The sequence below is a fragment of the Caretta caretta genome, chromosome 21 (assembly GCF_965140235.1).
Source record: "Caretta caretta isolate rCarCar2 chromosome 21, rCarCar1.hap1, whole genome shotgun sequence".
In the NCBI taxonomy this organism is placed as follows: Eukaryota; Metazoa; Chordata; order Testudines; family Cheloniidae; genus Caretta; species Caretta caretta.
Window position 1 is genome coordinate 5331933 of NC_134226.1, and position 17196 is coordinate 5349128.

At 45.4% G+C, this 17196-nt stretch overlaps 1 protein-coding gene across 1 annotated transcript in view; it reads right to left on the reverse strand.

Annotated features, from left to right (window-relative positions):
- Positions 1-4725, reverse strand: part of LOC142069756 (complement component receptor 1-like protein) — a 30439-nt gene extending 25714 nt beyond the window's left edge. Inside the window, exons 1-2 of the mRNA XM_075122036.1 lie at positions 4583-4725; positions 3046-3231 (exon numbers count right to left, since the gene is read on the reverse strand). Of these exons, the coding sequence (XP_074978137.1) occupies positions 3046-3231; positions 4583-4661 (265 nt within the window). The 5' untranslated portion in view covers positions 4662-4725. The remainder of the gene's footprint in view (positions 1-3045; positions 3232-4582) is intronic.
- Positions 4726-17196: the final 12471 nt, after the last annotated feature.

Consider the following 17196-nt stretch of genomic DNA (forward strand, 5'->3'; position numbering starts at 1 on the left):
TTGTATTGTCCGGGAGAGGGCTGGGCAATACAAGACATACATTTCTGGAAAGGGGGGGCAGGGCGGGGAAATACTAGGAATTTGTTGGGGTCACCTCACCAGCTTTGCTTATACTGCAAGAGCAAAGGTGTGGCTGGCCGAGACCTAGCTGGGAGTGACTTGCACACCGGAGGCTGTTTGTGAGCAGTCCAGACTGGAGGCTACAGCACCAAAGCTTTGTAAAGGGCACCCCCAGGTTAGAGGACAGCGGTGACAGATTCTCATTAGTCTGGATGATACAGTGAGTATACCACGCGTAGTAAAGATACAAACCTGTTACTAAATGGAGATGGGTAAAACAATTATGATACAAGAAAGGCAGGAGTGTTCAGGAAATATTTCCCTTTTGTATTTGGAAAGAAGCACGACAACGTAGTCTCATCACAAGAGTTTGATGAAGTACTTCCATGTCTATTAGTAATTAAGGAGGAAGTTAAACTACATCTGCTAGGGATAAACATTGTTAAATCAAAATCTTGGGATAACTTGCACCCAAGTGTCCTGAAAAGTTGGCCAAGGAGATCTCTGACCCACTGATTAAGATTTATAAGAAGTTAGAGGAACTGGAAATTCAAGAAGAATGGAAGAGCGCTGATCTTGTGCCAGTATTCAAAAAGGGCAACCAGAATGACCTCAGTAACTGTAGACTAGTTAACATGATCTCACTCACAGGCATAATAATTTAAAGGTATTGTGGGATTCATCAATTCCAAGGGCAAATCTGTTCTGACCACTTGTGCAGTGGAGGGAAAATTTTCCCAATTCATAAGGAATTAAGAACAGGAATATAATTAATACCAACCAATATGGTTTTATGGAAAATCAGGTTTCTCTGATAAACCTCTGTCGTTCTTTGAAGTTACAAAGATGTTTGATCAACGTAACTGATGTAATATGCCTAGACTTTTGTAAGCTGTTTGACTTAGTACCACACAACATTCTAAATAAAAAATTAACACTTCTGTATCAATAGAGCACAACTTAAATGGACTAAGAATTGGCTAAGAAGGTGAGGCAATATCTTTTATTGAACCAACTTCTGTGGGTGAGAAGCTTTCGACCCTACACAGAGCTAGTCTTCAGGTTTGGAATACATTTCTGACACCAAGAAGAATGGTGTGTAAGCTCGTCTCTCTCACCAACGGAAGTTGGTCCAATAAATGATATTATCTCACCCACTTTGTCTCGCTAATATCTTGGGATTGACATGGCTGCAACACCACTGCAGACAAGAACTGACTAACTGACATTTCTAGGAGCAGTCATGAATGGGAATCATTATCAAACAAACCTATTTCTAGTAGGATTCTGCAGGGATCGGTCCTAGACCTGATGCTATTCAACATTTTAAATCATTTGTCTGGAAGGTAACAAAAATCACTCCTGATACAATCTGCAGGTGACACAGACTGGGGGAGTCCTACAAAGCAATCTGGACTCCCTATGTCCGGTCAAACAAAATTCATTCTAGTACCGTATAACGCAAAATTATACATCCAGGCACAAGAAATGCAGGCTGTTCCTAGAGAACGGGGAAACTATATTCTGGGAAGGAGCAAGTCTGAAAAGGATTGAGATCACAGCAGACAATCAACTGAACATAAGCTCCCACTGCAATCCTATGGAAAAAAGGGCTAATACAATCCTTGATGTATTAATAGATGTGATTGCAGAGCCACTGGCCGTTATCTTTGAAAACTCATGGCAATCAGGGGAGGTCCCGGATGACTGGAAAAAGGCGAGCCAGACAAATTCAAAATGGAAATAAGGTGGAAGTGTTTAATATGAGGGTGACTAACCATCGGAACAAATTACCAGAGGCAGCACGTTCCACAGGTTTGTTTTGCGTTTTGTAAATATTTGTTAGTCGTTTTCTTGATATGTGAATCTTGATTTTAGACAGCTAAAAAATGCATGTTCCTCAGTCAAGCTCAGTGGAAGAGCTTTTCTTTGCCCCTACAAGAGATATTTGTGATGCTTTCTCCCGCAGTAGACTTATTCCCACGAAGAATGAACTGTGTCAAAAAGTCACCATATCTATAGGGAGTTCAATGTAGATATACTGTATCCATGCAAAGATAACGCTGGCACTTTTTATGACTGCACTGGGAAAGATCTCTCAGTGCAGACAAGGTATGTAAAAATTGTGACCTCTTTACTAAGGCCTGATCGATTCAGTAAAACAAGGCCCGCTGAAGTCAGTGGGACTTAAGAACGCACTAAGTGTTTTGCTGAATCAGGGCCTATAAATAAAGTATTTTCTCAAGCCAGCAAGCCAGAGTAGGTGAGTCTGAGGCTAATCAAGGAAGTCCCATCAGTATTCAATACGACAAATTGAGTCGTAATTTAAAACATATGCACAAGAAGGCAGAGTTGTTTTATCAGCATCCAACTGTAGATATCCTTACTAGTTACATGGAATATAGCATCTATAGTCTTGAGAGGAGAAAACATTGAAAAATCTTATCGTACTCTTAGCAATGAAGCCAAGAGGAGTATTCTCGAAGTTTTGTTATGAATTACTATTTTGACCAAGTTTGTAACACAGGTCCCTTCCAACTCTGATATTCTATGAGACATTATTCAATACTGGGTTTACTTTTAGTACAGTAAATTCAGGATATTTCGTTATCAGGGATACAGCAACTACAATGTTTCAAAAAGGACAGACACTTAGCACACCAAAGTGTTTTACTTATTTGTAGCAGGTTTCAGAGCAGTAGCTGTGTTAATCTGTATCAGCAAAAACAACTCGAAGTCCTTGTGGCACCTTAGAGACCAACAAATTAACTTGGGCATAAACCTTCGTGGGCTAAAACTGACTGTATCAGCTGCATGGAGTGGAAAATACAGTAGAGAGGTATAAATACACAGCACAGGAAAAGATGGGAGTTGCCTTCTTTTCATATGCCAATAGAAGAGAGATATCCAACAGAAGAGAGATTCCTAACTGTGTCAAGATGGCTTGCACATCAACTGAAATGGAAAAGCAACAAAGATACTCACCTTCACAAAACTCAGCTTCTACTGACCATTTTGAATTTTCAAGACATGTAACAAAACGAGACTTTCCAGGGCTCAAAATGTATCCTGGGCGACAGGAGTATTTCAGTTTGGTCCCAACAGGATAGGAATTGTTCACGACCCCAGGCAGCTCAGCAAAATGCAACCTTGGAGGAGAATCACAAGTGCCTAGCAAGAGAGACAGGCAAGGAAGGGAAAAAGTTAACTATGAAAGATATTCAGTAGTCTGTTGTAACAGAATATTAGTTTTTGAGAAGCCACAAATGATTTTATTGGGGACAATTTGGAGGTACTTGTTTTCTTTAGAGCCTTGAAGCTAGTTTACTGAATGGGCTTCATACAGAACTGCAGTACATTAAAATTTACCATGTATACATCACCCTGAATATGTGCAGTAACGTAGGGTAAGTATATTGTGCAAAACAAGACATTGCTCCACCCACAGGTTTTAGAGAAAGGGTTGCAACCATACATAGTGACATGAAAGAAAGTGACGTAGAAGGCAAAGGAGAAGGCAAAGGATAGCAATCTACAGAAGAATACACGAAACATGTCTGGCATTAGAACAAGTGAGAACAGCTGGCGGAAAGCCATCTCTGAGACAGGTAACTTTCATATTTGTCATGTGATGCATGGACAGGTGCTAATGAGAAGCAAAGTGGGGAAAGTAACTGAAAAGCTTCCTGATGTACTGTATTGTATTTTCTAAGTGGCAACTGACCCTAAATTCTCAATGACTGAGGGACAATCTTCACTCATTACTATATTTGCTTTCCACAAGCTCCTCTTCCTATAACCTTTTAGGAGTGATGTACCCAAATAACTGGATGTGAATACGTGAACCTTAATTTGGGACACTGCAGATTATCTACTATATGTACCTTATGACTTTCAAACCAAATTTTGTACTTTTGGATAATTTAAGCATTATACCCAGATATACAGACACACTTGTCTTACCCTGTGTATTACATCATTTTAACATTAGCTTTAACAAAGTTTTTATATCTCTGTCTGTACAGTCACAAAGCTAAGGCTATAACAGGGGAACTTGCTCATTTGACAGTCTTTAGGAGTCTTATGCCCCACACTTCGTTTTACTGAAGCTGGCCAGCTCCAGCACCTTTACCCGCTCTTCGAAGGGGCTTTTTCTCCCCCCCACCCCACGCCCGCCTCCAACCACCGACAGGAGACACCCCCAGCCGCCGCCCCCGGGCCTTAACACTCCCACCAGCGGGACAGAGTTTAGCCCCCAGGCAGAAGCGCTCGCGGGGGCTCGAGGCTCGCAGAGGTGCGGGGCTCGCCCCAGGGGCCGGGCTGGGGCAGCGGGCACCTGTCGCTGCCGCGCGGCTCGGGCCCCCTCGCCCCCTCCTCCCCCCGCGGGCCGAGCTCGACGCAGCCCGGGCTGAGGGGCCGGACGGGGAGGCCCGGGGGCGCCGTGCACCGATGGAGGGGGGGAGAGACCGGGAGGACTCTGTGCCCGGGCAGGGGCCGCCTGGGCCCCCCCGCCCACACTCACCGCGAGCCCCGGGCAGCGGCAGCAGCAGCAGCGCCAGGAGCCCCCAGAGGCCCGGCGGGCAGCGCGGGCCCGAGACCATGGCGGCGGCGGCGGGAAGAGTCGCGGGGCGAAGGCGGCGGCGGAGCGGACTCACGACGATGCTGCCTCAGCGCCGCAACCGCAGGCTCTGACACAGCCCCCGGCGCCGGCCGCCAGGCGACCCAACGGGGGGCGGGGCCGGGCGGGGCGGGCGCCGCCGCCCCCGCCGCTCACGGGCACGCGGGGCCCGGCCGGGGCCCTTGGCGGGCAGGCCCCGCTTCCAGCTCGCTTCGGGTCCCGGTCGGAGGCGGCGGGCGGCGCGGCCGCGCTCCTGTGGGTTACCCTGCCGCGATGAGCGAGCGAGCGAGCGAGCGGGCGGGCGGGGGGCGGCCTGGCTCATCCCGCGCGGACGCCGGTGCCTCACCTTGTAGGGGAAGGGTTTTTTTGTACCATCTGATCCTGCAAGGTGCTAAGTCGTGTGAAGTCGGAAGGAGACCATTTAAACCAAATCCAGCTGTAAAATGTGTGTGAAGAGCACTGTAGCTAGCATACACCCAATACCTTAGCATTAACAGAAAGTGCTGCCGTACAATGACCCAAAAGTTAGATTTTCACTGGACAGGGGGTATTGCTGTCGCTATTCATAGACTCATAGAATCATAGACTATCAGGGTTGGAAGGGACCTCAGGAGGTCATCTAGTCCAACCCCCTGCTCAAAGCAGGACCAGTCCCCAATTTTTGCCCTAGATCCCTAAATGGCCCCCTCAAGGATTGAACTCACAAGCCTGGGTTTAGCAGGCCAATGCTCAAACCACTGAGCTATCCCTCCCGTACAGACTTACTATGAAGATTAAATCAGTGCAATGTATAATCCAGAAAATAGTAACTGGTTCAAAGGTAACTGAGCCCTTTACCAACGCACTGATAAATCATGTGTTTTTCAGGTAATAGGAAAATTAGTTGCAGTGAGGACTTTGCTTGCATGCTGTAAATGTCCTTCTAGATGCAGGAAGTGCAATACAGTAAAAGAAGAAAAAAAAGAAAAACAAACAGGTGACTTCACTGGAATGCAGATTAATGTGCTGAGGTATGCTCTCTTTCTCATCTGCAGTGGGGTTGGGCATGTTGAAGTCCTTGATATTCCCTCTACTACACACCTGTTCCTTTCATATTTCCTATTAACAGGGCTGGCTGTATATAGCACCAGTGGCCAAGTCACAGAGGAGACAGAAGAAATACATTATTTCCCCCGTGAAAGCCTGTTTTTAACTAAGTGACCAGAGACGCTTTTGGAAACAGACACATTTACATTTAAAGAAATTCACATTCATCCATCAGTTCACCTATTCTCTGAAGGGATTCCACTTTTGCTGTGAACAATTTGAGATAATGAAATACAGTATATTCACTAACATTTGCATAATTATCAGTTTCCCTTTGTGTCTGCATGTACATCAGAAAGGAGGTATTCTACATATCTACAGGGCTGACCCTGTAGCTATTCCCTCACTGCATCTTACAGAATCGATACAGGCAATAGTATAATGCGTACTCCACCTGCAGAAATGGATTTATCCTCACAGGCTCCGGAGAGAGAGACAAAGGTTTTATCCCCATTTGAGAGATGAGGAACTGGAGACCCAGAAAGGGTATGATCTGGCTGCACAAAAGGAGTTAGGCATTGTGATGCTGAGCACCTAGAAACTTTCGGGCCCCTTGAAAATCGCTGTGATTCACAAAGCCTGAGTTAGGCACCTGAGGATCTATCAAAGGAATAGAGGGAGATAGGCACCTTAGATTGTGATCCACCAAAGCCAGTGCGAGAAGCAGGGAGCCACCTACGCTGGCCAATGGGTGATGCTGAGGAGAAATGGCCCTTCAGCCCCCACCGGAGATAGGCAGCTAGCTTTGGGAACTGCTCCTCTGGAGTCAGGCAACTTATGTTTCTTACCAGAATGAGTTAGGTGCCTGCCCCACTCTGTATAAAACGGCTGGAGGTGGCATTAGCTGTACCCACCTGGTAACATTTAGCCCCATAGTGAGCACACTCTCCTGGGATGTGGGGAGACCCAGGTTCAATTCCCACATCACACAGGCACAGGGGGAGGAAGGATTTGAACATAGGTCTCCTACGTCTCTCAGCAGAGTGCTGTAACCACTGAATATGAGATAGTCAGATGGGGGCTCCCTCGGTCTATCCAAGTGAAGCTGCTGCACTGTGAGGAAAAAAGAAGGAAAGTGATTGGAGCCAGGGTCTCCCAGCACCCAGCTGACTGCTCCACCCAACTGCAGCGTCTCTCTGGCTCTGTGACTGTTTGAGTACGTACCAGAGTGGACCACGGAGCTGAAAGTTAGAAGGGGGGCAGTGGCACCGCCAGCTTCTCCTTCCGAGGGTTAGGCGGAACGTTTTGGGCGTCACAGAGATGCTGAAACCAGGACTTGGGCAGGTACAATGGGGCCTTGGGCACCTAACTCCTTTTGTGCATTCTGGCCTATGTGACTTACCCGAAGCAGAACAGAGAATCTGTGGGAGAGACAAAAACAGAGCTGAAAACAGAACCCACATAGCTGCTGACTCTTAGTCCTGTGCTTTAAGCACACGACCTTTCTTCATCCCCTTCCTTTTGCCAGCTTTGACTGCGGAACCTGCACGTGAAGGTTTCATCTGTGACAGAAAGTGGGGGTATTTTGTAACTACTGTAACTTCTCACTTAACGTTACAGTTATGTTCCTGAAAAATGCTACTTTCAGCGAAATGATGCTAAGCGAATTCAATTTCCCCCTAAGAATGAATGTAAATGGAGGGTTAGGTTCCAGGGAATTTTTTTTCACTAGATAAAGGAGATTATATAAATATACACTAAGTTTTAAATAATTTTAAACAATTTAATACTGTACTCACCAATGATATTGTGAAGCTTGGTTGAGGCAGGGGTGTAGCGGGGTCAGGGCACAGGGGGCTTGTCCCGCTCCGCCTGCCTGGCCCTCCTGCAGGGAAGCGGGGTTGGGGCGCAGAGGCTGAAGCAATGGGGCAAGCCCCCGCACCCTGACCCAGCTTCCCAGCAGGAACACTGGGCAGGCAGAGTGGGGCGAGCCAAACAACTTTATAACGGAACATTGCATGACTTAAAACAAGTATGCTCTCTAATAGATCAGCAACCTTCCGTGAGATTCCGTGAGAGAGCCAGGCAGCAAAATTCATAACTTTACATATCATGCCACACACATTTTACTGTGATATTGTCCAGTGAATTATTATTGAGAATTAGTTCTCAAATGATACCTTACAAGGCATCTGTTGTGCAGATTATTACAATAGCATGTGGGGTGTGAATACAGGGTGCATTCAGTCACCATGTGCATTCACCTCTATGCATTAACAAGTGCCTGGCCCCCAGTGCCCAGCTATGCCTCCTTCATGCTCTTTGACTCCATGTGCAGACTCACCAAACAGCTGAATGATGGGATGTGAGCAGAGGAATTATAGGACTTTGCCACTGTTATCTCAAGACCCAGAATGCCAGCGGTTTCTGGACGGTGTCCCACAACATGCCATGAGAAGAATCCCAAAATGCATAGAGCCTAGCAGTGGACCAAAGCACCACAGGATGCCTTCCCAGAACGCAGAGCACTTATTTCTTCAAGTCAGTGGGAGGCGAATGCACGAATTCAGAGGAAAGTAGCTAAAAAAAATCCACATCATCTGTGAGGACGCACTTATTTCAAAAATAGTTATTCCACAACAGCATGCCCAATTTAATCCACAAAATGCCCACTATGTGGGCAAGCCCTACAACCCCCTTCCTCTAATCTGTTCTATGCCAGCAGAGTCTTGAGTCTTTGCAGACCAGCAGCAGATTTCAATGGGGCTTCACACTGGTGCAGGGCTCTACTGACACGCAGAAGTGGGGCCTAAGTTTTTAGTTAAAATATAAAACAAATTAAGCTAGTACTCTAGAAACCATGCCACTTGTGAGACTCTCACGTCTTCAATTCCACAGGTCTTTTGTGCACACCCAGCAGTGCTCAGCCACGAGAGCTCTGAACAGATCTAAAACCAACCTCATTTTCTAATAACGTGTATTCCTCTCCACCTTCTCCTCCTGCGGGATCCCAAAACACCAAGGTGCCCTAAAGCTCCTGCAGGCTACTCGGTCAAGCTCATCAGCCCTACTATAGAATATAAGAAGGCGGCCAGATACTCAACACTATTGGGAAGTGTGGGGTATTTCCCTCATATTGGGAAGGATTATAGCATTTGATTCCACTTGGCTCTGTTCCCTTAGGACACAACCACCTCCCCTTTGCATCTCTGTGGTCTAAAACAGCCTTCCTATGTTCCTCTTTACCTCCTCCCTTTTCCATTTCCTTTCAAATGGCGAAGTGGACACACAGATCTACTGAGCTCCACCAAGACAAATACGTAACTGGCAGCTGTACCTTTGGATAGCAGCACTGGGTCTGTTCCGATGAAAGAGTCTATGACAACAAGTTTTATCCTGCTTGGAAACTCCTTTATGCAGCACAAATGCTCCCCCAGAGATAAGCTGAGTAAAACAGATCAGGCCAGGTAGATGTTAAGGGGAAAAAATGAAAGCAAGTGCAACACAAACAGAACCCCTCTCTGAACTACATGCCTGATCTCCATTCTACCATGCCTAGGAGCACGATCAGATGCCAACTAGCAGAATGATCTGATGAACAAAAGCTTTGGAGACACTGAATTCTGCTCTTAATTATAGAGCTCACCCTCCTTGCTTGGGGTCAGATGGTGATCTCCTCTTCAGGAGTCTAACAACGGGGTTATTCCATAGATTTCACTGGAGTTATCACTGGCTTTACACCAGCGTAAACATAATCAGAATCTGTCTCTTGGCAGAAAATGGGTAAGGCTGGACATATTTAACTGGATGATTTAACTGGGAATTGGTCCTGCTTTGAGCAGGGGGTTGGACTAGATGACCTTCTGGGGTCCCTTCCAACCCTTATATTCTATGATTCTATGATTCTATATTAGGCCAGATTCCAGGCTGCTTTGTACCACTCGATTCATGGCTCTCAACCTTTCCAGACTACTGTACCCCTTTCAGGAGTCTGATTTGGTCTTACATACACCCAAGTTTCACCTCACTTAACTGCTGGCTTACAAAATCAGACCTAAAAATACAAGAGTGTCACAGCACACTATTACTGAAAAATTGCTGACTTCCTCATTTTTACCTTAATTGTAAAATAAATCTGTTAGAATAAGTGTTCTATTGACATTAAACAAGTCATTGTCTGTATAAAATTTTAGTTTGTACCGACTTTGCCAGTGCTTTTTATCTAGCCTGTTGTAAAATTAGGCAAATCTCTAGATGAGTTGATGTACCCCCTGGAAGACCTCTGCGTACCCCCTAGGGTACACATACCCCTGGTTGAGAACCACTGTTCTACATCATGCAAGAGAAAACGTACATTGAGGTGCCAAAGTGGCTTTCAGCTTTCCACAAGGGTATGTACGCAGTCCGCTCCCTCCCCTCACACACATTCCTGTCCGGGCCTTAAAATAACACAGCCAAGTTCACGAAAGAGAATTTCAGGTTGAAAACATTCACCGATCAGTCATTTTGAGCACCGGGTAGTTGATACTTTTTCTTCACATTTATAGTTCGTGTTATTAGGGAACCTGGAATTCCATAGGCATTGAGGGTGTTCAGGATCAGACTCTAAGGGATTGTCTATATTAGAAAGTTGTGCCACTTTCACTATATCAGCCTAGATTGAGTCCCGTAGTGCAGACTCAGTTATATCAGTTCAAAGGTGCTTACAGCAGCATAGCAAATTTCGTATGGGCAAGGGAATAAGTTATGCCACTGTGTCTGCATCCCTATTAGCGCTTTTACCAGTGTAACTATTCTGCTAAAACATCACACATCTAATGGAAACAGATTTACCAGTCAAACTTTGGACCAAGCTGTAGTGCAACGTACACCGAGGGATGGGTGAGGAGGCCAGTTGCCCTGGGTGCCAATTTCCAGCACATGCAAATCAACATCTGGGTTGTGTGCATTCACCAAATACAGGCTTTAATTTTGCTCTTTGCTTGGACTTTTTTTTTGCTCATCCATTTGCAGGGGACCAGAAAAGGAAACACCGAGGGCCAGCCATAGGAATGAACCACTATTTAAACACTTCTTTCTTGGTTGTGGTGTCACTAGCTGGACATCTCAACTAAATCTAGTTGAAAAATTTGATGTGAGGTGCTCTAACTAGCACACACATTAGTAAACGCAGCAATGCCCGTAGGTCAGATTTTCACCGGACACAGAGTGCAGCGTAGCGACTACAGACTGTTACCACTATTACTAACTATATTGCAAAACGTAAGCCAAAACAAATCAGTTGAGACGGCAAAATACTTGTTGAAAGAAAAACCCTGTGATCAAGCACTGGCCAATTATTTGACCTATTAAGCATGGGAGAATTAGCTGCCATGAGCATTACAAATTATATGATAGAGGGAAACAAAATTGCAGCACCATAAGATATTCAAAAAATAATTGTTTGGGTAATCTGAAAATTCTATATAGTTGTATGCGTGTATTTCTGCAAGGCTTCCAGGTACAAAACAAAAAGGAAATGGAGAATAAATGCATCCCCTGATACAATTTTAGCTATAATTTCAGTGCAGTAATTTCTAGGCAAATGGAAGAATTCCGCTGCTATTGTAAAGGCTTCAAGGAATCAATCAATTAATAGCATGTAGAGTTAAATCCTATTACAGGATTTAATTTGAAAGGAAGGTGGTATGAAGATAATTCAGAGTCAAACATTCTCTTCTTCATAGCAGAAAGACAAACTCGTCACATGTAGCACCTTTCTTCACGAGGATCTTAACATGCTTTAGAAATTTTATTAAATGTACACACCATTACCATATAACACATTTAGGATTCTAACCACGTTGACACCGCTAGAGTGGAAGGCAGCGGCTGTTGTGAACTACCTTACATAGCAGTATAGGATAGGACAACAAGAATACTGTATCTAACCAAAACTATAGGAGAATTCAGGTACTCAGATCTGCAGCTATGTTGGGAGATTGCATCATTACAGATGCGAAGGGAAAGAAGCCATATAATGATTTAAAAGCATACATTTCCTGCAGCTTCAGTGTTTTCTCCTGTGTCTTCAGTCCACATATTTATATTGGCCTGACCCTATCTAGCATGTGGGATCTGATGAGACCACAGCAAATAGATATGGTGGGACCAGGGGCACCGGAACTAGGCGTGTGGCAGCACCCCCCTGGCTTGAAGTTGTTTCCATCATATACAGGGTTTGCAGTTTTGTTCAATGGCTTTCAACACCCCCACTATAAAAATTGTTCCAACACCACTGGGTGTGACTGCAGGACCCAAATTCTAAAAGGAAGACAAGGAGCATGTTTGAATCTCTCCAAGATGCACTTATAGGGGACTGCAGTGGTTTAAACGATATAGGCTATAAGCTTCTCACTGCAGGCTTACTCCCAACCACTCAGAAAACACTAACAGTTCATACCACTTCAAAGTTACACATGCCAGAAATGTTATTTTTCCTACTGCTGAGATAAATGATTACAAAGCGTCGAAACATTTAAACTGTAGAAAACTGACTAGATTAACAGCCCCTTTGTAACTAATCAAATACCCTCTTCACATATTCCAAATTCCACAATATCCAGCTTTTATATAGCACTTTACATCAGATCGCTAAGCACTTTAAAAAGGAGGTAGGAACCATTATCCCCATTTTACAGATGGAGAAATGGAGGCATAGAGAGGTAGCTTTTAAATGGCTGGTGGGATCTTTCAGGGCAGTACAGCAACTTAAAGTGGAATTTGAATGGAGAAGAGAGGAAAGAATTTATGAAACAGTAATTTCTGCTTTCTGAGCCAGCGCAAGGAATCATGCAGCATCTCACTCAGAGACAAACCTGTGACAGCATGCACACCTGCCTTTCTACGCTCCTTGTGAGTACTCCATCTAGCGAGGGAGCTGGGATTTTGTTTCAGAGATTTTTCAGGACCCGGTCAGAACTCCTGAAATGTTAACTCAACTAACAACCTTTTAAGTCTGTCTATCTTAGAATATCAGGGTTGGAAGGGACCCCTGAAGGTCATCTAGTCCAACCCCCTGCTCGAAGCAGGACCAATTCCCAGTTAAATCATCCCAGCCAGGGCTTTGTCAAGCCTGACCTTAAAAACCTCTAAGGAAGGAGATTCTACCACCTCCCTAGGTAACGCATTCCAGTGTTTCACCACCCTCTTAGTGAAAAAGTTTTTCCTAATATCCAATCTAAACCTCCCCCACTGCAACTTGAGACCATTACTCCTCGTTCTGTCATCTGCTACCATTGAGAACAGTCTAGAGCCATCCTCTTTGGAACCCCCTTTCAGGTAGTTGAAAGCAGCTATCAAATCCCCCCTCATTCTTCTCTTCTGCAGGCTAAACAATCCCAGCTCCCTCAGCCTCTCCTCATAAGTCATGTGTTCTAGACCCTTAATCACTTTTGTTGCCCTTCGCTGGACTCTCTCCAATTTATCCACATCCTTCTTGTAGTGTGGGGCCCAAAACTGGACACAGTACTCCAGATGAGGCCTCACCAATGTCCAATAGAGGGGAACGATCACGTCCCTCGATCTGCTCGCTATGCCCCTACTTATACATCCCAAAATGCCATTGGCCTTCTTGGCAACAAGGGCACACTGCTGACTCATATCCAGCTTCTCGTCCACTGTCACCCCTAGGTCCTTTTCCGCAGAACTGCTGCCTAGCCATTCGGCCCCTAGTCTGTAGCGGTGCATTGGATTCTTCCATCCTAAGTGCAGGACCCTGCACTTATCCTTATTGAACCTCATCAGATTTCTTTTGGCCCAATCCTCCAATTTGTCTAGGTCCTTCTGTATCCTATCCCTCCCCTCCAGCGTATCTACCACTCCTCCCAGTTTAGTATCATCTGCAAATTTGCTGACATCAATTGTCTTGATGACATGTCTTTTAGTGGGGGACGTAGGGCGCAGTCCTGCAAGACGCTGGGCACCGTATGGGAGCTGCTTAGTGTCCTCCACTCCCAGCACCGAGCGAGAAAGTTTCAGCACTGTGAAGCGGCAGTATAGACAAGGCCCAAGTCTCCACCTTTGTTCCTCATAACAGACAAATTCAGCTTCAAAGAGGTGCTTTTAGAACTATGGGGTTCACTTTGTCAGCAGGTGCACTTACTCTGCTGGAGGAGATGATCTGCATGTTCACCAGTGTGGTGATGCTGTCATGCTGGAAGGTGGTGTTGGTACTCAAGTGGGTCTTTGATTTATAGATAATCACAGATCTGGTTAAAGAGCGTGTGCGCGTGCACTAAAAGCTTTTTCTCAGGCTAAATGGAAGGAACAATTAAATGCTCCTTTTGTGTAGTGAAGTAGCTGGAAACAACAGAAACCACCACCCAAGGCAATGGGCCACATTGCAAGGCCAGATCAAATATAACAAAATGTAACCTCAAGAAATTAAGGCGTTCCCTTGGGAATGGTTGCAAATGCAGGGGAAGGGGATTGTGTTTAGTAAGCTGTATGTGTTAGAAGCAGAAAGGGCGGTGAGAAGGAGCTGAGACACAGAGCATCTTGGGCAGAGGACTCCCTGGAGAGGTAGACTTGGCAATAATGAGAAACATCCTTCTGTTTGTACTGTGTTCAGGGAAAGAGACTTGGTATCCATTCTTTGTAGACAGGACTTCACTAAAGGATATATCCAGCTCCTATCAGTTTCTTCTCCGCAAGGTAAACCACCTTGCAAGACTAGTGGCTCAGGCTCAGATATAAAACTGTCTTTGCACATTCAGTGAGTTGCCCACAAGTGACATCAGGCTTAGCAACTCTGAGTATTTCAGGCAACCCAAATAGCACCTCTAATTTAGGAGTACTAAGTAACTCAAGTCTTCAGTATCTTTTTACCAAGAGTTTGAAAATGTGCTTCAACTGGCACAAAACATGGCAAAAGTCTGTTTCCGCTCAGAGCAGGAGAGGCTTGATAGAATTTCACTCCTGCTGCTTAAGCAACATCTGGCTTTTTACTTTTCGTTGGCTAGTTAATTTAGTGCTGGTTACAGGGAGGGAAGAATAGCACTGACCAGAGGCAAGTACAGGCAGGCACAGTGCAATCTTCCCCCACGCAGCTTTGTCAGCACCGTCAATCCCCTGCTGTCCCTGGCAGAAGCTCCCGCAGGGCTGTGCCAATGCTCCTTAGTTCTATCTACAACATGCCCTTCTATTTAACAGTTAAACCCTCCTTCCACTCCCTGTTTTAGGCAAAGAATGGGATTCTTACCAGCAGTACCCTCTCCTATTTAATTCAGAGCCTCTTCTCTGGAGTAATGTTTTCCCTTCATTTAAAGCACTGTTTGAGGTATTTAAATAATTAGTTACATGTTTCAAATTATCTCCTAGGAGACAGACATGCAGATTCCCCAAAGAGAAGGATGACACAAGCTAGACCCCAGGAGTGCCGTGGGGAGAAGGATGGCTTTATGGTTCAGGCAGCGGACTGGGAGACAGGAGATTAGTGTTTCTTTCCCCTCTGCTGTCAGTTCTCCAACAGACTCGCCATGTGGACTTGAGTAAGTCTGAATCTTTCTGTGCCTCAGGTTCCTAATCTCTAACCTGGATATAAGACCAACGTACCTCCCTTCTGGGGAGGTGCAGGGATAAGTCTATTAATGTTTGTGTTGTGTTTCAATGCCATCGGCAATGAGCCCAACCCCATTGCAGGTTATAAACTGAGAGTGCGTCAGCACCTTTATCTGCTTTCCAGGGAATACAGTCAGTTTTACTGGGTAGTATTTATTGCAGGGCCAGCGAGGGAAAGTGCACCCGAGACGCACGTATGAACACAGAAATCACCCTCTCGAGGTTGGGTTTGATCTGAACTGACACTGATCTGACAAAGGTCTATAGAGGCACATTTCTGCTATGCAGTTAACGCAAAACCACCAAACCAGATGTACAAACCACGTAGCCTGGTAGCTCAAATGATTCCCTTGAGCTCCCTGCCCTGGTTCTGGTCAGCACAGCCACCTTCTCTCTCGCTCTCCCCTCTTTGAGGCCTAGTGTATCCATTGCTGACAATAGGGGTAGCAGTAGTTGCAGCTGAACCAGTGTTAAGCATAGTTAACTAAGTATAAATTAGGCAAATTGTGGTTTTGGTACCATTTCAGAGACCATGGTCATTGTCAGCGGTGAGCAGTTTTCTTAAAGCAGCCATGGCCAGAGAGTCTTTTGCAGGGATTTCAGCCTAAAGAAGCTCAGCTGCCCTTAGCTTCCCGATCTGCCCGACAGCGCTTTAACGTAGAGTGAAGACATACCCACAGTCTCTCTCACCTCCAGCAAAACAGAAAAGCAACAAAAGAACTGACATACCAAAACCATACAGCACTTTGGATTTTGTTCCTTTGCTGACTGCTTCCTGATAAAAGGTTTTCGCTTTGGAGCATGCAGGTATTTGGCAGAGATGCATACGTTACACAACGTTTGTCTCTGGACTGAGACGGGAAATGGAATGGCTTAATTTAGATGGGGATGGGTGAGACTTGTCCAGAGAAGTGCCAAAAGAATTGTGATTTTTACGCAAGATGAAAAATGGGAGGGGAAGTGCAAAGAAGATGCCGAAGTCTGAATTTGGGAGGAGACAGAAACTACAGTGCAAAGAGTGTTGCCTAAATTCACGGCCGATATAAATTGGCCCTGCCCTAGTGAAGTTAGAGCTGTGCCTATTTACACCAGCTGAGAATCTGGCCCTGTATTCACAGCATAGGAAGACAGGCCATCACAGGTGTAGTAGAAAGGGAGAGCCTGAAACATGAGGCCTGGTATCAGAGCCCTGGACTAAAGTAGTAGTCAGGCCCTGCTGATATGAAGCAAAGTTAGCAAAAGTGATCTGGCCCTGTTATAAAACATGCCTGCTTGCAAGTTCACAGAACCTGAAAGAACAGGGCTGGTATTGCAAAACCACACACATTCCTAAGAAGTGCTAGGCACAGGACACTCACAGAAACACATTCCAGAAGGGTGGTGGTACCAGAACCCCCCATATTAAGTAAGCTACAAATGCACTCCCCAAAGATAAAAGGAACATGTTGACCCCTCCTAGAGATAAGGACAGGATGACACTGGTGGAAAGAGGCGTTTGACTGAACCAACATGTACAAGGTAAAGGGTAGTAACTAACCAGGTCAGAGGGGCAATACGTAATGTGTTTGTATCGGTGTATAAAGAAGGGTCTCAGAGGGAGTGTCTTTGTCTGGCCGAGGAGGGAACGGAAAGTCGTAAGAACATAAGAATGGCCATAAGGGGTCAGACCAAAGATCCATCTAGGCCACTATCCAGTCTTCCTACAACGGCCAATGCCGGGTGCCCCAGAGGGAATGAACACAATGGGTAATCATCGAGTGATCTATACCCTGTCTCCCATTCCCAACTTCTGGCAAACAGAGGCTAGGGACATCATCCCTATCCATCCTGGTTCATAGCCATTGATAGACCTATCCTCCATGAACTTATCTAGTTATTTTGAATCAACATAT